The sequence below is a fragment of the Narcine bancroftii genome, chromosome 4 (assembly GCF_036971445.1).
Source record: "Narcine bancroftii isolate sNarBan1 chromosome 4, sNarBan1.hap1, whole genome shotgun sequence".
NCBI classification, from domain to species: domain Eukaryota; kingdom Metazoa; phylum Chordata; class Chondrichthyes; order Torpediniformes; family Narcinidae; genus Narcine; species Narcine bancroftii.
Window position 1 is genome coordinate 207,909,116 of NC_091472.1, and position 27,172 is coordinate 207,936,287.

Here is a 27,172-nt window from a genome sequence, read left to right on the forward strand (position 1 = left end):
GTTACATTTAAGGAAAGACTGGATCGTTACGTGGATAGGAGGGGACTAGAGGGGTATGGACCGGGTGCTGGTCAGTGGGACTAGGAGGGTGGGGATTTGCTACGGCATGGACTAGTAGGGCCGAACTGGCCTGTTCTGTGCTGTAAGTGGTTATATGGTTATATGGTTATATGGTAATGGGCAAGTCGAAAGAGAGAATGCCACCGTCTGGAAAGTGGTTACGCTTGCCCTCTGGACCAAAGGTCTCCCCACCTCTCGCTGGTAGGACGTGCTCATCTGCTTCCTCCTATGCACAGCGACCAATGCCACCCCCCATGAAAGGATGTTCTCTTTCCCAAGGATATCCGAACCGGGAACGACCATAACGGCGTGGCTCACGGTTCCCAGTCCAGTCCTCTTACGATGCCACATCTGGTACTCAAAGAACGACCCCTTGGTTGACCGAGTGACTCTTCTCCATGTGAACCCACATTATGCCTATGTTGAGTACCCGGACGAGTGGGAGGACAGAGTCTCGGTAAGGGACCTAGTCCAAGCCGGATCAGGTGCAGCAGTGCCTTTAACCCAACCTCCCCCTATTCCTTCTCCCCCAGGTCATTTGCTTGAACTGAGGGACCAGCACTACCCCACCAGCTCAGGCCAGATTGTCGACAACACTGTTGGTGTATTGAGCGAAGCAGGGGCTGCACCTACGAGCCTGCCAGTGACACAACTCTGGCGACCCCAATCCCGGCACCACGGCGGTCACACCGGATGGTCAGGCCCCCTGACCGGTACAGCCCCTAACCTCCATCCACCCCGGGTTCAGTTCTCAAAGAAGGGGTGAATGTGATAGTACAGATTCTAACACCAATGTGTAGTTGTACAGATTATAGTTTACGATGACTGTGATTGGCTGAGAGCATAGCCACACCTACTGGCAGGTCTTGAAGGATTGCTCCTAGCCAGACCAGGTCATTCTGGACTGGTCAACCTACTTGTGATATGCTCCAGTCTTTTAGTTAATAAAAGCCTTGGTTGGATCAACAAGTCTTTGGTTCTTTCGACACGCTCTACAGTAAGGTCAGTAGAACTGGGACTTTTCTCTTTCGAGCAAAGAAGGATGAGAGGAGACTTGATAGAGGTCGACAAGGTAGTGAGACGTATAGACGTGTATTCAGGGGTGACAGCAGCAAGGTGAGGGGAGATGGCAGAGGTAAACCTTTTAACCCGGCGAGTATATAGATGTAAGAAAAAGAGGAGGGTTATTGGTGTGAGGTAGGGATGGATTAGATGGATGTAGAGTATGCTTCTATGAGTTAGCACCACATTGAGGGCTTGTACTGTGCTGAAATGGTCTGTGAATGCGGAAAGAGTGTAAACGGGTGGCTATTGGTCAGTGCAGCCTTGTCCTCCTCTTATTGTGCCTTTCCTGTTGCAGCTTCGGATCAGGCGTGAGGTCTCTCACCACTGGCATCATCTTCAATGATGAGATGGATGACTTCTCCTCGCCAGGCCTCGTGAACGGTTTCGGGATTCCTCCATCCCCGGCCAACTTCATCAATGCAGGTCTGTTCTTCATACAGTCTGACCTGGTCTGGCCTCTACTGCTAGCCCCTGCAGCGGCCCTACTCCCTGGGGCAGCTCCCCAACTTGGAGAAGGTCCCCAACAGGGTCCTGGGGAAGCTACCCTTCGGGGTTCTGGGGCAGTTCCCCATCGGGGTCCTGGGGAAGCTCCCTATTGTGGACCTGGGGCAGCTCTCTATCGTGGACCTTGGGCAGCTCCCCATCAGGGTCCTGGGGCAGCTCCCCATCAGGGTCCTGGAGCAGCCCTGCTTCCCACTTGGGTCTGGGGCACCCCTGCTTCCCACTGGGGTCTGGGGCAGCCCTGCTCTCCCATCTCGAGGGTCCAGCCATAGTCCCCAACCTAAGGGCCCTAGAATAGACGCTTTGGTCTTGGGTTACCCCCCCACCCCACACTTGACTGCAGCACCAGCTGTGATCTGTTTGGACGGACAGTCTCTATCCTGAACCTTCAGATCTGATAGTTCACAGATAGCTTCACTCCCATCAATCCCAGTCCTCACCACAGGACCACTCTGCCGATGTCCATGATCCCAGGAGTCTCCCAGATGGGAATGATCAAATCCCCTCACTGGTGCCCTCATCCCCACCCCATTATGTCCATCCACAGCCTCAGCATTGGCAAACCAAGGCCACCCACAATGTAGTGGAACAACATCTACTCTCCAACTAGACCAAATTAATATCAACCTCCAATTTCCCCCAAGTCCCTCCTTCTCGAACTCCCTCACCCCCTGCCCATCACCCACCCTCCTCCATGCACACACCCACACCCCAACACAAACACCCCCCCACACAGATCCATACATCCATGGACAGACACAGGTACATACATTTACAATCACAGATACACATGTGTGCATACACAATAACACACATGCACATACACAGGCCATGCACACAGACACAAATACAAACACAGACATGCACAGACCCACAAACACAGGCACACCCACAAATACAGATACACGCATGCACACACAGACAAACATGCAGACACACGCACACAAACTCAGAGACACAAATTTGAAAGCACTCATATACATGCTTTCATACAGTCAACCAAAGTAACATTACACGAGCACTCACACAAACACAAGCACTTTTCACACTTGCAACTGGTCCAAGGAATTAATGCGAAATTCTGTTATAGTGGGAAACAAAAATCTTTTCAATGCCGGCGTCAGATGACGTCATCTCATGCAGGGACTGATGGCCTTGACCCCAGTACAATCCCCGACATCTGCAGATGCAGGCACTGCAGTGATGCAAGTGTGAACTGGGCAACTGTATTCTGGGATAGAAATGACCCAAGTATTTATGTGAGTGCAGGAACGTGAAGGAAGAATAAATAAAAATGAAGGTATAAACTTTGCCATGGGAAAGTGCAGAAGGAGAGAGAGAGTAATAAATAGCAATAGCCGGCAATTTTTAAACAGTGTGGGAAAGCTAGTAGCTATAAAGCGCACAATTTATAAAGACTGTGGAGGAAAAAACGATGGTGGACCTGACTTCCCAGAATATCATGCAGCAGAGAACCCCCCCCCCATGACTGCACTGTGCATGCAGCATTGCATACCGCCCTTTCTTGGCCTCAAGAGAATTCTGGGAGGGAAAGTTCGTCATTGCTTTTTCCCACACTATTTATAAATTGTACCCGTTAGCGCTACCGACTTTCCCACGCTGTATAAATTGTACGCTATAGTGCTACCAACTTTCCTGCGCTGTATAAATTGTACGCGATAGGGTTACCAACTTTCCCTTGGTGTATAAATTGTATGCGATAGCGCTACCAATTTTCCAACATTGTATAAATTGTATGTGATAGTGCGACCAACTCTTCAAATATATTATGCTGACCCCACCCTGACCCTTCTCCTGACCCCACCCCGACCCTTCTCCTGACCCCACCCCGACTCTTCTGACCCCACCCTGACCCTTCTCCTGACCCCACCCGTCACTTCTCCTGACCCTAACCCCCGACCCTTCTCCCAACCCTGACCCCGACCCTTCTCCTGACACCATCCCCAAACCTTTTCCTGGCCCCGGCCCCGACCTTTCTCTGAACACTGGTCCTGACCCTTCTCCTGACCCCGACTCTGAACCTTATCCCAATCCCAGCCCCAACCCTTCTCCCGACCCCAACCCCGACCCTTTCCCAACTCCAGCCTTGACCCTCTCTGCACCATGGCCCCGACTCTTCTCCCGTCTCCAACCCCAACCCTTCTCCCAACCCCAACCCTGACTCTTCTATGGATCGTGACCCTGACCCTTCTCCCATCTCTAGCCCTGGCCCTTCTCCTGGCCTTGGCCTTTCTCTCAACCCCAACCCTTCTCCCGAACCCAGCCTCAGCCCTTCTCCTGACCCTGGTCCCTCTCCCCACCCCAGTGACCCATTTTCCAGCATATGAAAAAGGAAGCCAGGACCTTGTTGGGGAGAGGATTCCAACACCCCTGGCTTTGCCTGTGCCTGCAGGTAGTTCTGCCCCACCTTTGGGATGGGATTATGGATGACCTGGATCTTCCCCTCAGCCACATCTGGTTCTGACTACCCTGTCAAAGGAGGTGGATGCAGGCCCAATGTCGACAAGAACAGTCCATGGATAGCTGGACAGGGACTAGATGGGTCAAAGGGCCTGTATCAGGGTTGGGGACAGTAATGCAGCCAACAATCCCTGGATGGGCCCAGTGGGCTATCTCCCCAACTCACGACCCTGTGTGGTGCTCCTGAACGTTGGCCCTCTCTTTGGCAACAGGCAAAGCTCCCCTGTCCTCCATGTGTCCAACCGTCATACTGAATAAAGACAACAGTGTGAAGATGGTGGTGGGAGCCTCCGGAGGAACAAAGATCACCACGGCAACTGCACTGGTATGTACTATGGTGGAAAGCTGCGCCAAGCCTTCAGCCCAGAGTAGGGGAAACAGAGGACATGGGTGGGTGGGGGAGTTAACCTGAGGGAGGTGAGTGGGAATGGGCTGCTGGTTGAGGTGGAGACCAATGTTTCAGAAAACAATTGGGATGATTACATGGATAGAATACACACACAAGATAAAGGAGCAGAGGTAGGCCATTCGGCCCATTGAGTCTTGTTAGAAATAGAAGTACCTTTAAAGAAATTGCTCGAGACAAATATTGAGAACAAAGAACATTTATTACAACAACAATGCAAAGTTGGGTGCTTCCCCTTACCCTGGGAATACACACATACACTGGGGCTCACCCAACTTTTATACAGTAAATTTCAGTATCAGAATACCCTCCCCCTTACATTCTTCTGCCCCCTGGATGGGTTTGGCAGAGGCAATCCTTCCTGTCTACGTGCAGTTTCAGTATACTTGGAGGACCAGGGGGTATCCTGTCGGTGTCCCTTCATGTTATTGTCCTTATTCACACCTTCCTGATTCTCGGAGCTACAGTCTCTTGGTATGTAGAGTTGACTCATCCTGTCTAGGGTTGGCTAATTTAATATGTATAACTTTGTAAATCTGTGTAAGGTTAACTAATTAGATATGTAGAACTTGGCACTTCTGTCTATCCAGACTACCTCAACTTCCTACATTCTATTGTTCCTTACCACTCCTTATCTTATTCTTATGGTGGCTCATTGATCTTGTCACAAAGACTAGAAGATTCTTATGTTAATCGTGCTGACTCTGCTTTCCTGCATCCTATTTCCCAAGCTCATCCTGTTTGTACTGGTTACAGCCATTAACTGATGTATGAATTTTAGTTTCCTTCATGTTCATAATTTTAGATCAGTTTTCCCATCTCTCACAGTCTGGTCCGCAGATCCACCCTGAGCTAGGTTTACACTCACATACCACCTGAAGCAAGCCCTCTGCCATCGGTGCTCTGTGTTTAGTAAGGGATTGCTTCAGGTGGGAAATAAGGGTGTAAAACGACTGCTCTCGACCTAATTGTGATTGTGTAGTGAGTGGTGCAGTGAATAAAGCCCCAAAAGGAGTTGTCCCTGAGTTGAACCAACAGAACTGTTTATTGGAATCTCTGCAGGAGTTAAATAATTACAGTTGACGCGCTATTGCTATCACTGACCTCTGAAGTCACGTGCCTCCCAGAGTTCTTTGTGTTTCCCCCCCCCCCCACCCCGGCCACCAGGAACTCCTGATCTTGTGGTGGCCCGCAACTACAGAAGCCGGGTTGATAATGGAGTGCTGTGGTTTGCCACACAACCCCCCCCAGAACCAGAGTTCAGACATGACATGCAGTCTCACCTTTATGGCTAGATGAGGCTGTCAGGTACCCCCTGCACTGGGAGAATGCCACCCGCACTAGCTGATCTAGCTCCATGTGTGCTGGTTTAAGGTGATCTACCAAAACTGTTTCTTGCCTGCAGCCGATGCCTATAACAAACATGGAGCTGTCGTTCCATACCACCTTGAAAGCACCTTCGTATGGCCATTGGAACGGCATCCTGTGAGTTCAATGCATGAAATTGTAGACCCATGTCGGGTGTCCGGGATAGGCACCAGTGTACCCACCTTCTCCCTTAAGCGGTGGGTGTCTGGGAGTACAGGTAGAAGGAGACACAACAGGAATGTCTAAAAGACTTTTAAGTTTAAGCTTATTGGTCATGAAATAATTAGTTCAGTGATAAGGGTTCTTTTGTGAGCAGGCCAACAGGTTATCTCTAACATGCAGATATCCATGTAAAGAGGACGATTGGCAGAGTATCAGAGTGTGACAAAAGGCAAGATCGATTAGGACCAAGGAAGGGCAGCATGAGAGCTCTGTTGTGGGTTCTTTCAGGAACCTGATTAATGCAGGGAAGAAACTTTAAGCCTGTTGGTCTGCGCTTTCACTTTCCTGAGTCTTCTCCCTGATGGGCAGTTTTGGGCTCCGTGTCTAGAGAAGGATGTGTGGGCGTTGGACAGGATCTAGAGGAGGTTGATGAGAATGGTCCCTGGATGAAAGGGTTATCATTCGAGGCGTGTTTGACAGCTCTGGGATTGGACTCACTGGAGTTTAGAAAAATGAGGGGGATTCAAGAACTTGGCCAGGTTCTGAAGTCAAGGGGAGCGAGAGCACATGAAAATGGTATTGGTCCGGGGTGGGGGGTGGTGTCAGTGCCTTTGACCATGACCCGCCTGATATAAAAAACACATACCTCACTGTAATATTACAGAGAGTTTGCATTTCATATTTCATTGACCCTGGCTGCACTGCTCAGCGAGTGACCTGACCTCTCTTCCTCCAATCAGCTTCCAGCTGCTGCCTCTAGCCTTCCTTTTAAATTCTACCTGTAACTACAATTAAGTTGAGTAAAGGTACAAAGGTAGCTCCAAGTTTTTTCATTCTCACACTCACTCTATTCTACGCTCCATCCACTTGTCCTCATCCTTCGGTTCACTCACAGCTAATTAAAAGGTCGAAGCCAAAAACAACATGGCGGCCACTGAGGCCCACTATCACGACAGGTGGGCGCGATTACCATTGATACGCCCCTGCTTTCACCCACAGAACTTCGATCGCCTCCACTCCGGCTTTCATTGATCCCTCCATTTATGGACCACTTTGGGGACCTCTGGGTTCGGGTCAGGGTGAGATCTGTTTGGAGTATTTCCAACATTCATTGCAAGCTGGAGTTCAGATTGATGGCCATGTTATTAGCCCTCCAGCTGTTAAACAAACGAGACAAATTCACAAAGATCAACACTCTTTGCTTCCACTTCCAGCTATGGCTTTTTATTAAATTTGAGGTCAACCTGATCATTATATTTGTGGCTTAAAAGATCCCATTTTATGTATTGCACACACTTTGAAAAAAAGTTGTTCTCTTTTCCAGTAGTTTTAGAGGCACCACACAACCTGTTTTAAATTACCAAATGAATTCCCCATTTCCCGTTTCCAGTTGAAGGACGAGCACTCTGATCCCCGGGGATGAGTTATGTCCCAGTTAAGGGTGGCCCAGGGGAAACGACACAAAGGACTTCCTATCCCGGGACACTGCATGTCCAGTTAACTGGGATGTCAGTGGAAAAGGGGCTTCTGTTTAAAAATGCATATTCGAGCTTTTCCTCTCTTGGATTTCTCAGAGAAGTGCCTTGTAGATGCAACGTAAAACCCTGGACAATCCAGGCAGTACAAGCATTTTGGCTGCTGTCTGTGACCCTTGTGCGAGAACAGGCCAGAATCCGGCCTCTGTCACCAGGAGAAGCTTTCACCTTGGCCTTAGTCAGATCCAAGTTGCAGATAGTTTTGGTGCCGTGGCATTATTTTAAATGGTATGAGAATATCACAGACAGCTCGCCACCCCCACCTGTCTCCCCGGGATAGGGCACGGCCCAGCATTCAATCATTCTCATCTTGTTTGAGAGAAACTCATTGGAGAGGATGGAATTCATTCGTTAGGCGGGCTGTTCGACTTTTGACAGCACAACTACTTCTATCCATGCATCTGGCTGCCGTAGGTTATAACTGAGGTAAAACCAGAATAACCGAAGCTAAGAACTTGACAGACAGTTTCAGGCTGTAAGTTTATATAAACATAAACAATGACCTTGACTGTCAATAGGATTTATTTTGTGAATTTGTCGTTGATCTGTTAGGGATGGAGGGTGGTGGGGGGTGCAGGTTGCCTTTTTTTGAGGGGTGGCTCATCCATCTCTGTTTTCTGCTGCTTGCATTTGGAAATGGAATCAATGAATGCATTGACTTTGCCAATGAAGCTTGGCCCAGCTGTTGGGACTGGAGGTCATGCTGGGTGACCTGTGACCTGTAATTGACAGCCAATCTACCGGTTAAGGGTACAGTGTGAATGCTCTTTAATTGGCCCACAGGTGTCATCAGACGCTGGGGATGATAGATTCATTGGACATCCGCCAGTCCGCAGGTGATTGAAGCCACTATGCAGCAATGTGGCGCCACGTGTCCAACCCTGCAAAACCAGCCAGTGTCCCTTTCAGGTGGACAGCGCAGCGCTTTCAGGCTGACACACCGAGTTTATACAAGTTTATACAAGTCTTTATTACTAAATCTAAAGCTGAATTCACACCACAATATGCAAGCCCTTCCCAATTATACTTATCAATGCCTGGACTGGTCCCAACTGCCAAAGCGAGGCGACAACTGCACACTTGTAGTAGGTTGTCTGGGTGCCGGTAGCAGCTTCTCCACCTCCCTGGACCGGGACGTCGGTTTGAAATCTTGAAGTTCTTCTTGCTGAGAGATGTTGCCACCTCTTGGAGAGTCTCAAACTTCAGCAGTGGGACCATGGCTTATATTACCCAAAAGTTGTTTACTTCAGATCTTATCTCTTTGAACAAATGATTTAATTATCTTCAAGGTCTCCTGACAGTCTGTGACCAACAAAAGACAACTGCATCACTTGGTGGAAGTTGAATAATGTCTACTGATTCATATGCATCCCTGGGCCCCATAAGTGTAAATTTAGATAATGTCTTCCTATTCAACTGCATCCTGGGCCCCATGGTGGAATTTAGGTGTGTCTACTAAATATGCATCCTGGGCCTCATAGTGGAATTGAGATTAGGGATGCAACTGCATCCCTTCTTTGTCTAAATCCTCCATTACATTCCACCCCTTGGTCGCAGCCTGTCACTTACGAGACTCAACAAGCATTTGAGTACAGAAGGAGTGGAAAAAAAAGAAACTAAAACAATATAAGCACAAAAATAAACAATAATGCGAGCAACCAATGGAGAATATTGTGGCCCAACCCCCCAAATGTACCAGTTAACCATGAAAAAGGATTCCAACCAAGGCTCAAACTATCCTTGTGAGCCACAGTGCCCAGACGCTGGAGCTCACGAACAGATTTTGAAACATGCTGAACAATATCAGATACATTAGTGGATACATCGGGAACATATGAACAACATTCAGAACTGATAACAGCACATGTGCCACCCTGTTTTGCTAAAAGAAAATCCAGGGCCATACGATTCTGTAAAGCCACTGTCCTGACAGCAGAGAGCTCGTGATTAATGTCATTAAGGCCCTGACTGACAGACGAAAGGGCGAAGGATGTCTCATTCGCAATAGAACTCATCAGATCATATAATTTGTGACCCTCTTTGGAAATGCGAATAACGCCATAACCTGGGATCAAGGCGCCAAAGAAAATCTCAGCACCTAAGAGGGCACATCTATGTCGAAGAACAGGGGACATATGCATAAGCGAGGGATGATCCTGTAAATGGGAAATATGACGCAGGTAGGGGATGGTGTATGCCAAATAGCAGCAACCACCCCAGGTAAGGGGTAACCATGCAAAGGCACAAGACCAACAAACCCAATAGGTCCCATTTATAGGGTGCTTGGAAATAAAAGGGGAATATGACAGACAGTCACTGTATCCCAATGCATCAGCAGGCTTATCGGGGAACTTACAAAAGCAGATAGAGCCCTTCACATGTCGAGAAACAATAAAATAGGGGGTGTGATATAAGGTGGGGTAGAAATATGCCATCCTTGAAAAATATCCCAAATTTCACAGACTAAAGAACCGGGCCTCCTCAGGCACAGGCTTATTAACATCAATGTTAACCCTGCTTTGGAGGGATCAAAATATTTCCAGGCAGCAACCTCCTTTCGGGTGTAAGGAATGGGGATCATGGGAGTGCCTGTACCGGTATGCAAAGAGCCTATGGTACAAATCCAACAATCAGATATATTCAATCGGTGAGCGTACGCATAGGAAACATAGAGAAAGGAATTGTCGGACAAATCTGAAGGAATGTTAGATGGTGAAGTAGACAACCAACCCTCCACAGAACAGGAATCTTCCCACCACTTAGCGACAGGCGGTGCAGAGTTATTACAAGACAAAAAGCGGGTACAAAAACAACCATCACAGAAGTAGGGGCCGACTCCTTCAGTTGGTCCATCCACAAACAGAATAAAAGAACCGTGACCAGCAATAACGTATTTATATAGGCTGCACTTGAGGCGAGTGACTGAGGACCTCATTGGTGTAATGCATCGGGCCGTGTCCCCCACAGGCAACTCCCTCGGAACGTCCTCGACATTACAAATCCAATTGCTGGCACCAAAGTAGCTGTTAAGCCAGATCAGCAGGAGCACAAGACGGTAGATCTGGAACAAAGAAGCCTGACGTATGTCACTCACGATGCCATAAGCGTTCAATATTTAAACAAACTAAATCATCCTGTCCCTCAATAGCAACCCACCGAGTGTTACCCTGGGCAGGTGTCACTATTTCCCCTTTTACAGGAGGGCCACTACCTGGTGGTGCCACCTATACCTTTTGTCCAGCATTCTTTGGCTCGGGAATGGGGGGCAATGACTATTTTTCCTCTGGAATAAGCTGTAGTTCAGAAGCGTGAAGAAGTCGGTGGAAAGGTGTACCTCCCTTCAAAGGGTGATGATTCAAATTGTCGACTGCCTGCTGCAGCACATGGCACCACCCCTTCAGGGTCCCCAGTGGTGTTAACAGATGAATTTGTTCCTTCAGTAAGCCATTCATTTGTTCAACTAACCCGGCAGCCTGTGGGTAATAAGGAATATGGTGGACCCATAAGATACTGTTGTCAGTTGCCCAATCACAGATTGCCTTCCTGGAGAAGTGTGAGCCATTATCAGACTGAATTCTTCTGGTACATCATAACGAGAAATTAAATGGTTTAGTCCTTGGATAGTGCTAGCTTGGTCAGCCGTCTTGGTGGGAAAACCAAAAACCAGGCCCAAAAAGGTGTCAACCATTACTAGGACGTAACGTTTACCCATACAGTCTGGCCTATGTAATCAATTTGCTAGACTGCTGCTGAGCGAGATCCCCGTCTTATTCGGCCATGCGGACCAGGAGGAACGGTGTGGGACTTCACAAGCTGGCATGCTGGGCATGTACGCAAGACCATGCAGACATCGTCCTGATGGACGGGTAAGGCATGTGTACGTGCCCACATAGCTGATCCCTTCTCCCCCAAATGGAAACTCTGTTCATGTGCCCTTCAAGCCAGGGGGACAGTATCGGTGTGGCTGATAATGGCAAGCTGATCTGCTACTGCATTATGTTGTGCCATGTTCGTTGTCGCATTGGTATGGGCATCAACGTGATATATGGTTATCTCACGATGATGGGAAGCATCCTACAACAGCGGCCACAGCTGTTTTCCCATACTGGATGGTCATGTATCAGCCAGTCGTTCTTTTGCCAATCAGACATCCATACCACTAGTCCATTAGCCACAGCCCAGGAATCAGTAAACAAGTGAAGAGGGTGATCATGGGAGTCTAGTGGTAAAGTGACCGCCTTCAACTCAGCATACTGACTGGAGCCACCATCCCCCTCCTCCAATAAGTGAGTTCCTGACCTGGGATGGTAAGCCACTGCCTTCCACTTCTGCTATTTTTGCACCCACCGGCTGCTACCATCAGTAAACCAGGCATCCTCTTGTTCTGCTGGAGTGAGCGAATCATATGGTTTACCCCACTGAACTGGTGAAGGGGGTAAGGGAGGGGGCAAGGTGGGTTCATCGTCCTCATGACGAGACGGAAGATCAGCCACCTGTTCTTGTATGTGGCCCACCCCTTCAGGCCCTCTGGTTGCACGACTCTGAATATACCACTTCCATTTAACAATAGAAGACTGCTGAGCCCGCCCGATCTTTAGCGTCATTAGCCAGGACCCAGTTCATTATTGGAAGTGCAGGTCGCAATTGAACATCTGCATTGGCTGTCATTCTTTCAGTTTCCAGCAGGGCCCAGTAACAGGCTAGTAACTGTTGTTCAAAAGCAGAATAATGAGTGGCAGCCTCGGGCATGGTACGTGACCAGAATCCCAGTGGGACTCGGTGGCCCTCTTGTTTCTGCCAGAGGCTCCAGGATGCCACATCATCAGTAACGGAGACCTGTTCGTAGGGGGTATCTGCGGGGAGCAATGGATAGGGCCTGAAGAATAGCCTGCTTGGCGGATTGGAATGCCCTTTCCTGATCGTCACCCCATATAAAGTCTGTTTTCTTTCGGGTAACCTTATATAGAGGATGTAAAAGCAATGCCAAGTGTGGAATAGGGCGTCGTCAGTATCCCAATAACCCCAGGAAATGCTGGGTCTTTTTTTTGTTAGTAGGAGTGGCCAAGACTGTGATCTTATTGCGAACTTTATCGGGAACTACCTGTTCTCCAGCATGCCACTGAATTCCAAGGAATTCTGGGACGGGCCCTGTACCTTGGCGGGGTTAATGGCCCACCCTCTTTGCATCAGGGTATCTTGGACACTCTCCATACCTTCCTGTACCATCTCTTCTGTGGCTCCTTGGATCATCACATCATCAATATAATGGTGAATTGAGCGGGAAGGCGACACTGTCACCGTCTCCAAATCACGGGCAATTAGGCTGTGGCAAATAGTGGGAGAGTGTACATAGTCCTGAGGGAGGCGGGTGAAGGAATACTGGCACCCCTTCCAGGTAAAGGCAAACTGATCCTGTGAGACCTCGTCTATAAGAATACTGAAGAAGGCGTTAGCGAGATCAATGACAGCATACCATGTTCCTGAGTTCCCTGTAGCAATGTTTTCAATAAGGGTAACAATGTCTGGAACTGCTGAAGCAAGTGGTGGGGCATGTTTGTTCAAAAAACGATAGTCAACTGTCATTCTCCAGGAGCCATCCGGCTTCTGGACTGGCCACACAGGGCTATTAAAGGGCGACGTTACGGGCCTCACTACCCCTTCTTCTTGCAGAGCATCGATGGTGGCAGTAATCTCTTCCTGCCCCCCAGGGAGGCAATATTGTGGAATGCATACTGGTTTTGGGGGGGGGAGGCACCATCACAGGATCCCACTTAGCCCAATCCACCACTAGTCTTTTAGTAATAGTCCGAATTCCAAATGCAAATCCCCCTTGGTTAGTATTAAGGGCCGTACTGCCCAACATTAATACGCAGGATACACTCGTCAGTGGCAGCCACCAGGGCATGTAACCATATAGGGGAAAGGCCATCACCCACCGTGGCGTGGACTTTTATTTCCTTTGCCAGGGTGACTGCTCCTCCCATCCCCTCTATTCGAAATGTTGGTCCAGTCCAGAGTTCAGGGTTACCCAGAATCACCGAGTGCTCCGCACCGGTATCGACCAAGGACAAATATTGGCGGTCATTACCCCACCCCAATGGACTGTTAATGGTATGTAGGGTCGTGGGTCCCCATGTATCTGCCATATCTCAATGGAGTAGACACGGGGGCCCTGCCCACACCCTCATGCTTTAGTAGGGTTCGGGGGCTTCCAGGCCCACATGCCACTATTATCCATGAGCCTTTTTAACCATTTGTTGTATCTCATCACTGATAACTGGAGCAAGAGAAGCTGGCTCAGTGGGAGCAGCAGTGGGAGCAGAAGGCACAGCTGGGCCAGGAGGACTCAACACCTGCCTTTCTCTTATAAAGGGCATAAAGGATTGCAGTAGGTTTCCCATCAATATCACTTTTAGGTACGCCTAACTTAAAGGTTAGAAAAAGGTCCTTTCTTGTCGGTCCGTTATTAGCAGCAGCCCCTCTCTTTTCATCCTCCTTGTCTGATTTAACCTGGGTTGTATGTGAGTGGATTTTACCTCCCAACTCTAATTCTCGAAGCCCAGATAAGGCGTGCACTGCCTAGGACACAGGGTGCCCAATTAGCGGACTAGTTACGGACAGAACCGGTCCCTGTACAGTGGGTTAGGCAGAACGAACCAATCTGGTATGCATTCCGGCCATGAATATCTCTTCATCAGGGCTCCCTCCACGTACCCACAGCCTCAAATGCCCTGCATACAAGGCAGAGGCCAGGGCCTGCTGACGAATTACTGCTATACCCTCCTCTGGGGTGCCCCATTTGTTCTGCAAATGTAAATCCCAATCTACTAGTGATGGGTATACTCGTAGCAGGGCATCCCCTAGAGTGGCAAGTAAGTAATCCATCTCTCTCCCTCTACCCCACAACTCAGTAGTGACCCGGATATCAGTAATCAATGTTCCTAATCCTAACAATTCCTCAGGCGTTAAATATACATTACCCCCTCCTTGCTCCCAAACACGCAGGAGCCAGGCTGCCAGAGTTTCTCCCACCTTTTGCCTAAATCGATCTCCAATGGCAGCCAGCTCCTTTATAGAGAAGTCACGGATCATTGACTGCTCTTGACCTCTGCTCCCACTTTGGCCTACAGGGTCCTTTGCCCAGTGGACGGGACGAGGCCCAGGCCATCCCGTAGAGGGGGTGGGCCATAGGGCATAAGAAGGGGTTCAGGTATTTTCCCCTGGGTCCGCTTGGGAGATCAGGCTATCTATCCCTTCAATCTCTTCCCTTACATCATCCCCCCTTTCGTCTGTTTGGGAAGTTTGCTGCCTTATGGGGTGGGTGTGAACAGCAGGTGTAGAGGGCAGTATGTTAGGCACATGCTGAGGAGTATCTGCATTATTACCATGGTCATCTTTCCAGATATTCCCGTCCCATTCATCAATTAAATCAGGATCGTCGCCATTCCTTATCATGGCACGAATACGATGTGGATCGGGTTCTACTCCATGCCTTTCTTTATCTGCACAGAGCTGCTGCCGGAGTTTAATATTACGGACATGCTTATCCTCCCATTCTTTGGCTCGGTCCTGACTGGTGCAAACAATCTCACTCATCATGGAACAGCGTTGTTGCAGGGCTTCTACCTCCTCCTCTAGTTGCTCTCTCTTATGCTGAGATTCTACTTCTCGTTGAACTGATTCTGCATCACGCTGAACAGAGTGGCGTAAGGATGTGGCCAGCAGCCAAAAACCGTCCGTCAGCGTCCCCTTTTTAAACAGGAAATTTACTTTCTTGAAGGAGAGTGGCAACCTGCTCTCCCAGAGGCACACTTGATGGATCTAACTTCTGATCCCAACTGAGGGCTGGTCCCAACAAAGACAGGGTATTGGCCAACATGCCAAACCCATCGTCTTTGGAAGTCCATCCTGGAATCAAGAACTGCTCAGGGCTCACCTCCTTCTTTTGGCGAAACATCTTGAAACCAATCCTGCTCGACTACGTCAATTGTCTTGGGTAAATTTGTATTTCTCACTTTGTTCATTTTAGATTGGTCACAGTGTTCGAGCTACCGAAAGAAAATAAGACACACACACACACCGAGAGCAGTTCAGTTTATACAAGTCTTTATTACTAAATCTAAAGCTGAATTCACACTACAATTTGCAAGCCCTTCCCAATTATACTTATCAATGCCTGGACTGGTCCCAACTGCCAAAGCGAGGCGACGACTGCACACTTGTAGTAGGTTGTCTGGGCTCCGGTAGCAGCTTCTCCACCTCCCCGGACCGGGACGTCGGTTTGAAATTTTGAAGTTCTTCTTGCTGAGAGATGTTGCCACCTCTTGGAGAGTCTCAAACTTCAGCAGTGGGACCATGGCTTATATTACCCAAAAGTTGTTTACTTCAGATCTTATCTCTTTGAACAAATGATTTAATTATCTTCAAGGTCTCCTGACAGTCTGCGACCAACAAAAGACAACTGCATCTCTTGGAAGTTTGATAATGTCTACTGATTCATATGCATCCCTGGGCCCCATAGTGTAAATTTAGATAATGTCTTCCTATTCAACTGCATCCTGGGCCCCATGGTGGAATTTAGGTGTGTCTACTAAATATGCATCCTGGGCCTCATAGTGGAATTGAGATTATGTCTTCTGATGCAACTGCATCCCTTCTTTCATAAGCTAGTCTAAATCCTCCATTACACACCTGAACGACCATTCCACAGGTCTGCATCCACTTCTGCAGGCGCATTCTTGGCGGAGAATGCACCTGAAAGTGGCTTTTGCTGAACAGGAGCAATTACAATTCGCTGGAGGGAATCAACAGATCGAAGCGCATCAGTGGGAGAAAAAGACGGTCAATGTTTCGGGTGGGCACTCCCTTGTGGGTCTTGTCGGACTCTGGCTTTACCCTACCCTCAATTTAGTCTATGTGTCATCTGAGTCCAGCGTGCTCATTGAATGAAGTGATAGGAGAAGGTATTTGGTTCAACAATCAGTTTATTACACAGCACAAGAATAAAGCTTAACAGAGCTCAGGTTCAGTTGTTAGTTCATAGGTCACCTGCTCAGTGATCTATTCCCCAAGACTGACTCCTACTGTCCAGTCTCTTCTGTTTATATAGATCAACATTATTGCACTGAACAAAAGTTGGCTTTCTTTGCTAGATTCCTTGCATAAGATTTATCTCAAGCAATTTCCTGCTCTGCAGTTATCTAAGATGTAGACCTCCCATCTTAATCCTCAAGGCCAGAACATCCTGTTGGCTTGATCAGAAATCAATTCATACCCCATATATTTAATTATTTCTTTGTACTCATCTGGCCATAGCCTTCTGTTCTACTCAACACCTCCTTATGCCTTAACCTTCCTACTGAATTGGTTTATACATTTTCTTTGTCTCCGACATTCTCAGTCATGGTACTCTTTGTTCTCGTTTGGCCATAGTCTTCTGTTCTACTCAACACCTCCTCATGTCTTAGCATTCCTCCTAGATTGGTTCATACATTTTCTCTCTTTTGTGTTTGGAGACAGCAAATTCTGCACGTACTATACTCAGCCAACTTTGCTACATACTGTGGCTGTTACTTAATTGCATTCCTATTTTCCTTAAACAGTATACTTGAAATAAATAGTAAATTGTTACATAGTACTGGATTAATTAATACATAATGAATAGTACATAGGCATATTTTCTATGATTACTTAACCCCTTGGTTCCAACAGTCTGCAACTTAATGCAGGACTAATTGTAATATTTATTTTGCACACTGCCATTCCAACACCACGTCACTAATGATCAACAACACCGTTCAAGTTTGCTTTCCTTAGTTTTTTGCCTTTTTAACGATGTGCCCGGAAGGTCACTGAGAATTGCTCGTTCTGACAAATGGCGTGTTTTACCCACTGGAGTTTAGTAATTGGCCTGCTGCCCTAATTCAAACGGCCTTCTGTAAATTCGAGAATATTTAATTGCACAGTCACTACCCGTGGATAACAGAGAGGGTAGATTTAGAATAAAAGTCAGATGTCCCCAGCACTCTAAAATCATCGATGGCTTGTTTGCTTTACCTCGCCTCCACTCCATAGAATTTCTCCTCCAGCAGAGCAAACTCAGGGCCTCTGTCAAAGTCAAAAGTAACCTATCAATCTGGAAAATCACCAGTGTCGTGAGATTAGCCCCTTTCACACCCACAACTGGTCCTAGGAATTAATGGCCAATCAGCCTAAAAGGGGTCTCGTGTTACAGCAAAATTCTTCTCAACGCCGGCACCAGATGATGTTCTCACCCTTTTTTATGTGTGTGTGTGTGTGTGTGTGTGTGTGTGTGTGTGTGTGTGTGTGTGTGTGTGTGTGTGTGTGTGTGCATGGTGCACAATTTATAAAGATCGTGGAGAAAAAGTGATGATAGACCTGACTTCCCAGAATGCCATATGGCAAGAAACCCCCTGCCACAGAGAATTCTGGGAGTGCAGGTTCATCACAATTTCTTATGGTATTTCTAAATTGTGGGTGATGTGCTACCAAATTTTCCATGCTCTTTATACATTATGTATGATAGCGCTACCAAATTTCCCACACGGTATAAATTGTACACGATCGGGCTACCAACTTTCCCTTGCTGTATAAATTGTATGTGACAGTGTTACCAACTTTTCCATGCTTTATAAATTGTAATTGTACACAAGAGTGGTACTGACTTTCCCACGCTGAACACATTGTACGTGATAGTGCTATCAAATTTCACACACTATATAAATAGCGCTACTGATTACCCCACGCTGTTTAAAAATTATCCGCTATTGCTATTTATTTTTCGCACTTTCCCACTGTCCTTTATATAGGTTTATATAGGTAGGCACAACAACAGCAGGGGCTGAAGGGCTCATACTGTGCTGTATATAAATTTGATTATGTTATAATTAGGCATGATTATTTTTGTTGAAATATAAGATCATAATACATTGATCAGAATTTAGGGCAGGTCCACCATCGTTCGATGTGTCATAACGTCTCCGGTGGAAGGTAGAACCGTCCTAACCCCGGGGATGGCTCCTTGCAAGTCTGAAAATTTTCAATGTCCCAGTTAAGTGTGGTCAAGGGTGAGTAGCCAAACCCCTATCCCTATTCCAGGACACTGACAGCCGATTTCATAAGACGCAAGTACAAAAGGGGCTGTAGTCTTGCTGCACCTTTGCGATAAACACGTTGTGGCAGTGAGTGGTTTGCCTAACTGAGCACCAAAAGGGGCTGTTCTGTTTATTTTTGTTAGATTGTTTTGCCAATAAATATACTTAGCCTTTGAACTGAAGGTATAGGAGAGAAACCTCTTGTTCAACTGAACCTGTCACTGCATCTGTGGCTAAATCATGATGGTCATCTTGTTTAAATGTACCGAATAGAAGTTCTGAGATGGCAGTGGCTGTTCAGAACCCATGAGTTCATTTCTCTAGCCTCCTTACAGATTTCATGGCCAATGTGCACAGCTAAGAGTGATGGATGGGATCATGTTTAAGCAACATGTCCAAAGCCAGGATTTTCCTTGGCTACTGCTCGACAATGTAGTGGAGTCCCCTCTTTTAAAAAGTGTGTGTGTGTGTGTGTGTGTGTGTGGGGAGGGGGGAGTTTTGGCGGTGGTTTGGCGAACCAACATCACGACCACCCGAAAAGCTGCACACTAATTGGACTGATCAATTCATCAGCAAGTTGGGTATAGTTCACGCACCATCATGGCTCGGCCTGGGTGATGGGGCTGCCCCAAAGGAAGGGGAGAGCGAAGGAGCTGGCACTGCTGGGCTGAAAAGGCACCACTGAGAGGGAGTGGCCGCTCCCTGCTCCCGCCCCCCCTTTAGCCATGCCCCTGGGGGGAGGGGGGGGAAATCTCATTGAAACCTGCTGAATAGTGAAAGGCCTGGACTGAGTCCATGTGGGGAGGACGTGTCCCGTGGTGGAGGAGTCCAAACACATCCATTAAGAACAAAGACGAGGAGGAAGGGGATGGGGAATCTGTGAAATTTCTTGCCAGGGCTGTGGAGCCCAAGTCACTGGGGATATTTAAGACAGAGGTGGATTTGTTTTTGAATAGGGAATCAAGGTTTACAGGGGGAAGGCAGGAGAATGGGGTTGGAAAGGGTAGCCAATCAGACATGATGGAAAGGTGGGGTGTACTCGATGGGCTGAATGGCCAGGTTTCACTCCTATGTTCCATGGTCTACTGGGAGGAGGGAGAAGAGTGTATCCAGGCTGTGATGGGTCCTTCAGTCCATCGGCTGCCTGTCCTAGCCAGCGGGAGATGTACGAATAAATGCATGGAATATTTTAGCCCCAAAATCTGGTATTTTCCACATATCTCGTGAAAAAATTGACCCCCTCCACCCCCGGTTTTTGGCCTCAACCACCCACCCGCCCATCTGAGCTCCTGATGCCTCGATTGCAGACCCCGGGCTCTTACCCACCCATCTGAGCTCCCGATGCCTTGACCACAGATACCGGGCACCCACCCACCCGCCCATCTGAGTGCCTGATGTCTTGACTGCAGATCCCGGTCAACCACCCACCCACCCATCTGAGTATTACGTGTTTAATAGTCGGCCTCCTAGATTTTACCCTGAAAATTGGTCCACAAAATGTGACTTTTAAACGAGTATATAAAGTAAATGGAATCGGTGGAGGGGAGGGAGGTTCTGAGATGCATTCACCACCTACTGCAGCTTTTCCCGATCTTCCCGTCCCTCACTCCCCCTAAAGAGGTTGTGGAGACCAGCACATGAACACACAGGGATTGGAGGGTCCTTGACCAGATGCTGGCAATGGGAGTTGGGGCTGGCACAGACCTGCTTCTGTACTGTTCTGCTCAGTGGTCTTGTGGATGGGGGAGGCGTGCGTGGCAGCCAGTCACTTAGCTGCTGAAACAACCTTCTGGTGTGATCTGTTTTCTGTGCTTCTCCTGAACTCCAGGTGATAATGAACGCACTGTGGTTCAATTACAAAGCAGAGCAAGCAGTGAGAGAACCACGGTTTCACAACCAGCTGTTCCCCAACGTGACCAGTGTCGAGAAGGCGATGGAGCAGGTAGGTCTGCGTGCGCTGCGTGGGCTCTATGCTCGGCTGCAGAGAGTGCGTGGGGCGCCGTGGTCCAGAGAGGGCTCTTTTACCTAACCCCCAGGAGAGAGCTGCTTGCCTTAAATCCAAGGGGCCAAGCCGGGTGCAGATGAAACACATCAGTAGGTGTTTTCAGAAGACCCAAATGTAAAGCTGCCTAAAATACCTGAATGTAGCTGTTGGGAGGCCACCTGAAGGTGGAGAACCCGTCCCCGAGGAGGACTTACTCAACCCATGTAAGTCCCCGAGGAGGACTTATTCTCTGGCTCGGAGCGCTCCCCCTAGGCATCTGAGCTTTCAGTTGCCTAGCAGCGGGTAGGCTGATGACAGTCAGCTGGCGACCCGCTGACAGCTAACTTCCCCGCTGCCGACACCCACCCTCCCCGCTGCCGACACCTACCCTCCCCGTTGCCAACACCCACCCTCCCCGCTGCTGACACGCACCCTCCCCGCTGCCTGACAGCCAACCGGCACGGGACTACGGGGCTGGGGTGGCTGGCACGGGACTGAAGTCCTGCGCCGGCCACAATTTGATGTCGGTTTATAGAGAATGTTACTTGCAGTTAATCTTTCATATTGATTTTTGCATTCTGGAGAGGGTTCTACACGAGCATCTCTCAACCTTTACGTCCTTAAACCTGATAAACCGAAACCCGCAGAAATTCTGTCATAAATGATCATTGATCAAGAGGAAAGGATACATCAATAGGGAGCAACGCGCAGAGATATTGTCCTCGTGAAAACAAACCAACAACTGTTTTGTAGATGACAATTAAAGTTTATTTCTTTTCCATTCTTTTCATGTAGTGCTGCAACAAGATGTTCCATAAACAAGCTGTGACTATGGCCACAGGAGCCGGCGTTCATTTGGACGCAGCTCTCCTTCTGCCGGCACGTTCAGGTGACAGAAAGGTGTCTTCTCCGCTGCCACCTGAACGTCTCAGGTGCAGTCCCCTAGCCGCGTCTGCTGGCGCATGATCTGTCTGCGGTACACGAGGTCAGGGAGCCCACCCTTTGCCCACCCACCCATTTGCCCCTTCCGCTTCTTCCTCCTCTGTGCAGCAGATGACGGGAGGTACTGATTACTCTTGTGTGGCTTTTCAGGAAATCCAGGTGGGGTTGAAAGCGAGGCACCATACGCTGGAGATTATAGCCAAGCCCACATCAGGAGGGGTGGTCCAGGCCATCGTTCGCAGCAAAGGGAGATGGTTCGCAGTGTCAGACTATCGGAAAGGAGGACAACCTGCGGGGTACTGAGTCCCTGTGATTCTGTGCAGAGCTGGGGGAGTGAGACCACTGGGATATTCCAATCGTTCACAATCACTTCAACCCTGCTAATCTTCACCAGCTCTGTGCACACCCTGCCTTTGGAGGCACGTCCTGCCGATTCTACTGTTCACTCTCCACCACTAACACTCCATCTCCAGAGTAGGGCAGATAACACCACTATGGGGTTGAAATCTCTTGGCTGGCTCCCTCTGAAGTGGCCTGCATTTGAATCACTCCGAATCACTCCGACCATTCCCAACCTTGAATCACTCCGACCATTCCCAACCTTCTCAAAATTCCCCAATCTACTCCAATCACACCGGGTCCTCTCCAAACTATACCCAGCTCATTCCCAATCTTCTCAATCTTTCTCTAACCAGGACCAAGCTCTCGAGTCCACACTGAATTTTCCTATCCCATTCATCTCAGCATGAAGCCACTGCTAAGTTCGATAATGTAGGCCATGCATCACTGATTGATCCTCTTGGCCACACCTAACCGACCCAGGAGGATGCCACAAATCCAACCCTGATTTTCAGTGTATTTTTGGTTGATAACGTTCCAATTCAAGTGTTTGCTCTGAGCTCCAAGTTGTTCGTTCTCAACTGCCAATTATCGGTTCACTCTCTCAAGCTCTGTGCATCTTCTCAAGGATTTCAGTCTCCTGTCAGTGCCTGGTGGCCATTTTGGTGGGTCGGACCCTGTAGCTGATAAGGATCAGACCCATCCCTGGCCTTCTCTCCTCATGCACATCTACTGGGAGTATTATGCTCCACAGAGGAAAGGGAGATGTATAGATATGCAGCTGTCTGGGTACGTGGCAGGGGTACCATAGAACCATAGATGAAAGATTCAGATTTCAGATTTATAACCATGCAACATACATGAATCACATATAATCCCGAGATTCCTTTTTTCTGTGGACATGGCAGAATCACTTCTAATTGGTAGTGCAAAAAAAAACCTACACAGCAAAAACATGTAAACAAATTAAGAACTGTAAACAGATAATGAATGTAAACAAACTGACTGTGCCATACAGAGAGAACAAAAGAAAATCAATAAAGTGCATGTCAGAGCCCTTCAATGAGTCCCTGATTGAGTTCATTGATGAGGAGTCTGATGGTGGAGGGGGAGCAGCTGTTCTGAACCTGGTGGTGTGCATCTTGTGGCACCAATACCTTTTTCCTGAAGGCAGCAGCGAGAAAAGAGCGTATGCTGGGTGGCATGGATCCTTGATGATTGCTGCTGCTTTCGATGGCAGCGTTCCCAGTAGATGTTCTTGATGGTGGGGAGGGTATTGCCTGTGATGTCCTGGGCTGCATCCACTACCTTTTGGAGGGTTTTATGCTCAGGGGTATTGGTGTTCCCATACCAGACTGTAATGCAGCCAGTTAGCACACTTTCTACCATACCTCTGTAGAAATTTGGTATACCTCTACAAACTCCTAAGGAAGTAGAGGTGCAGACATGCTTTCTTCACAATGCCATTGGTGTGTTGGTTCCAGGAAAGATCTCCACCTCTGATGCCCCAATGTTCACCGGATCGTACATCTCTGGTTTTCCAGTCCCTTTTTTTAAGAATGTTTTATTTTAAATGACGCAAGCAAATATATACAAACAATATAAGACATTTTCTTGTCACACAATATAATATATAGAGTCCAGTATTTTCTCCCCTTCCCCAGATATTAAATAAACCATAAAAGGCAAAGGAAAAAGAATTAAAATTAAAACACACATTGTCTGTACCACAACCTTAATTCAGTCTCTTCTTTATTTATCTCTCAGGACAGTCTGTATCTTAACTCATTTTTCAAGGTGGGGGGGAGGTGGTGCGGTTACCCTCGCCCCTCTGTGCCTCAGGTACGGCTGCCACATTTCAGTGAGCATGTCATTCATCTTCCTCAAGTTATAAGGCATCTTCTCCGGGGGAATTCAGCTCCGCGTCTCCGTACTCCATCGTGGATACCCCATTGATAGTCGGACTGCCACATAACCACTACCAACAAAGCGATCTTCACAAACTGAATTTGGTGTTTGGATAATCTAAACCACACTTCACTAATATCTTCCAGAAGGAACAAATTTGGGTCTTGTGGAAACTCCACTTGTGTAATTTTGTTTCACTGTTCGAGGGAGGAGAAGGAGAAGGGACAGCAGGATAATTTGTATATACATGGAACACCAAATTAATTTCCAAAAAGACAACTAACCCCATATTTAAAACATATATACCAAACATGGCAAAAACATACATCAATTCATTGGACTGAAGGTGGGGCCATCTCCTAATACACCCTTGATCCAGAACAATTTAATACCCATGACACTGGACAACAAGATCCTGGACACCTGGTGCCAAAAAGGGATCAGGTGCATCGAGGACTGTTTTGATCAAGGACAACTAATGTCATTCGAGCAATTGAGAATTAAATTTGGGTTATCTAACAGAACCTTCTTCTGCTTTCAACAATTGAGATCTTTCTTAAGAGACAAATGAAGACAAACAATTACTCTGCCAGAGTGTAGCATCATAGAGATTCTAATTCGACAGGGGAATGTATTTAAATTTATTTCTAGAATTTATTTTGTATTCCAGAGTGAGGGCCTGAAACCACACTGGTCAAGGGAGAGATGGAAGTTGGACTTGGGTGCAACGATTAATGAAAATTGGTGGGAAGACGTGTCTTAACAGCATGACTGGGATTGTCAATGCCAGATACATGCTGGTGCAGTACAATTTCCTGCATCAGTTGTACCTCACACCACAAAAATTACATGAGTCGAAGTCAGAAATTTTGGATATGTGTTTCAGATTTGGTGTTGAGGTTGGAAACTATCCACTCCACCTGACTTTGTATGAGGGTGAGATCCTTTTAGGTATACCTGGGGAACATCATTAAAAAATTGCAAAACTGGCTTTCCCTTCCTGAAGTCAACAATCAGCTCCTTAGTTTTGGTGACATTGAGTGCAAGGTTGTTGTTGGTGCACCGTTCAGCCAAGTTTTCAATCTCCCTCCTGTGTGCTGACTCATCCCATTCCTTTATGCAACCCACTACTGTGGTATCATCTTAGACAGGCACATGGATACAAGAAAAGAAGAGGGTTGTGGGTGTTTGGTAGGGAAGATTTACATGGGTTGGCACAACACCTGGGCTGAAAGGCCTGAAGGGTACTTTAGGTTCTAATTGTGCACTGGCCTTGTCGAAAGACGAACTACAGGTTTTCCATTTGCATTTTTGGCATAGACTTCTATCCCATTGATCCCTGGATGGAGACATTGTTGGGTGTGGAGAACCTGGCCCTGGGGACCTGTTTCTAGTCCAATCCTGTGTAACTACAATTCTGTCCCTCATTTCTGAACATTAGCTGTGGACATTGTTGGGTGTGGACAACCAGTGTCACCGATTTATGTCAGGTTGTCTTCCTTCACATTTGTGAAATGAGAAAGAAAACAGGAGACAGGTTACATTTTTCAAACCTCTGGAAACATTTGAGAATCCAGGGAATTTTGGAAAACTGAAAAGGGATCCTTCAATTGCATCTCATGTCAGAATCTCAGCCTCTTGCTGTCCATGTCAAATTGTGCAAATATCTGACATCACCATCGGCATTTGTTTTTTTGCATTGCCTCATGTTTGATATTTCAAATCATAAGATCACAAGATCAAGACACAGAAGTAGGCTATTCTTCCCATCAAGTCTGCTCCACAAATCCACCCTGAGCTAAACCATTCTCACATCTTGTTCTAATTTCCAGCCTTTTCCCCATATCCCTTGATACCTAATAATCTCTCATATAACCATATAACAATTACAGCATGTAAACAGGCCATTTGACCCTTCTAGTCCACACCAAACCAAGTCCTCTCCTCTAGACCCACCTACCTGGACCCTGCCCATAACCCTCCATTCCCCTCCCATCCATATACTTGTCCAATTTTTCCTTAAATTATAAAATAGACTCTGCCGCCACTACTTCTCCTGGAAGCTCATTCCACACAGTCACCATTCCCCAATTGAAGAAGTTCCCCCTCATGTTACTTCTAAACTTGTCCCTTAACTCTCAACTCATGACTTTGTTTCAATCTCTCCTACTCTCAGGGAAAAAGCTGATCCACATCAAGGCTATCTATCCCCCTCGTAATCTTAAATACCTTAATCAAATTCCCCCCTCAACCTTCTACACTCCAAGGAATAAAGACCTAATCTACTCAATCTTTCATTGTAATCTAGATTCTGAATGTTACCCAGGAAACATTTGTGTAAATCTCTGCCCTCTCTCTATCTTGTTGATATCCTTCCTATAATTTGGTGACCAGAACTGCACACAGTATTCCAAATTTGGCCTCACCAAAGCCTTGAACAGTCTCGACTCCTGTATTCTATGCTTTGATTTATAAAGGCCAGCATACTAAAAGCCTTCTTCATCACCCTATCCACATGAGATTCTATCTTCAGGGAATGATGTACCATTATTCCTAGATCTTTCTGCTCCACTGCATTCCTCAATGTCCTCCCATTTACAACATATGTCCTGTTTTGATTATTCCTTCCAAAATGAACCACTTCGCACTTCTCATCATTAAACTCCATCTGACATCTTTCAGCCCACTCTTCTAAGCAGTCCAAATCCCGCTGCAATCTTTGAAAACCTTCATTATCCACAATTCCACCTATTTTAGTATCATCTGCTTATTTACTAATCCCATTTACCACTCCATCATCCAGATCATTAATGTAAATGACAAACAGCAAGGGACCCAATGCAGAACCCTAAGGCACACTGCTGGTCACCAGCCTCCAGCCTGAGAAACAGTTATCCACTACGACTCTCTAGCATCTCCCTTCCAACCACTGTTGAATCCATTTGACTATCTCAAAGTTAATACCTAATGACTGAACCTTCCTAACTAACCTTCTGTGCGGAACCTTATCGAAGCCCTTACTGAAATCCATAAAGAGAACATCCACTGCTCTTCCCTCATCAACATCCAAAAAATTCAACAAGATTGGTCAAACACGACCTTCCACACACAAATCTGTGGTTTTTTTTGAAAATTTTATTTAATGGTTTTGTAAAATACAAATCAAATACAACAAAAAAAACAAACTACAAACAACAAACACCACCCCCCACCTACTAAACTAAAAAAAAACCCCTCCCCGCCGGAGCCTTCAAAAAATTGGGTATTAAATATTCACTGTTTGGTGTGCCAATTCTACAACATTTAT

At 47.3% G+C, this 27,172-nt stretch overlaps 1 protein-coding gene across 6 annotated transcripts in view; it reads left to right on the forward strand.

Moving 5' to 3' along the window:
- LOC138761518 (glutathione hydrolase 1 proenzyme-like) overlaps nucleotides 1-24,855 on the forward strand; it is a 99,874-nt gene extending 75,019 nt beyond the window's left edge. For 3 of the 6 annotated variants that reach the window (XM_069933781.1, XM_069933780.1, XM_069933782.1), the window contains 3 exons: nucleotides 1,421-1,548; nucleotides 20,521-20,634; nucleotides 21,769-23,020. In XM_069933781.1, coding sequence (XP_069789882.1) covers nucleotides 1,421-1,548; nucleotides 20,521-20,634; nucleotides 21,769-22,367 — 841 coding nt within the window. In that variant the 3' untranslated portion in view covers nucleotides 22,368-23,020. Of the gene's footprint in view, nucleotides 1-1,420; nucleotides 1,549-4,319; nucleotides 4,433-20,520; nucleotides 20,635-21,768; nucleotides 23,021-24,535 lie in introns of those variants that run through there. The other 3 variants (XM_069933785.1, XM_069933784.1, XM_069933786.1) reach the window with 3 other exon arrangements.
- The last annotated feature ends 2,317 nt before the right edge of the window (nucleotides 24,856-27,172 follow it).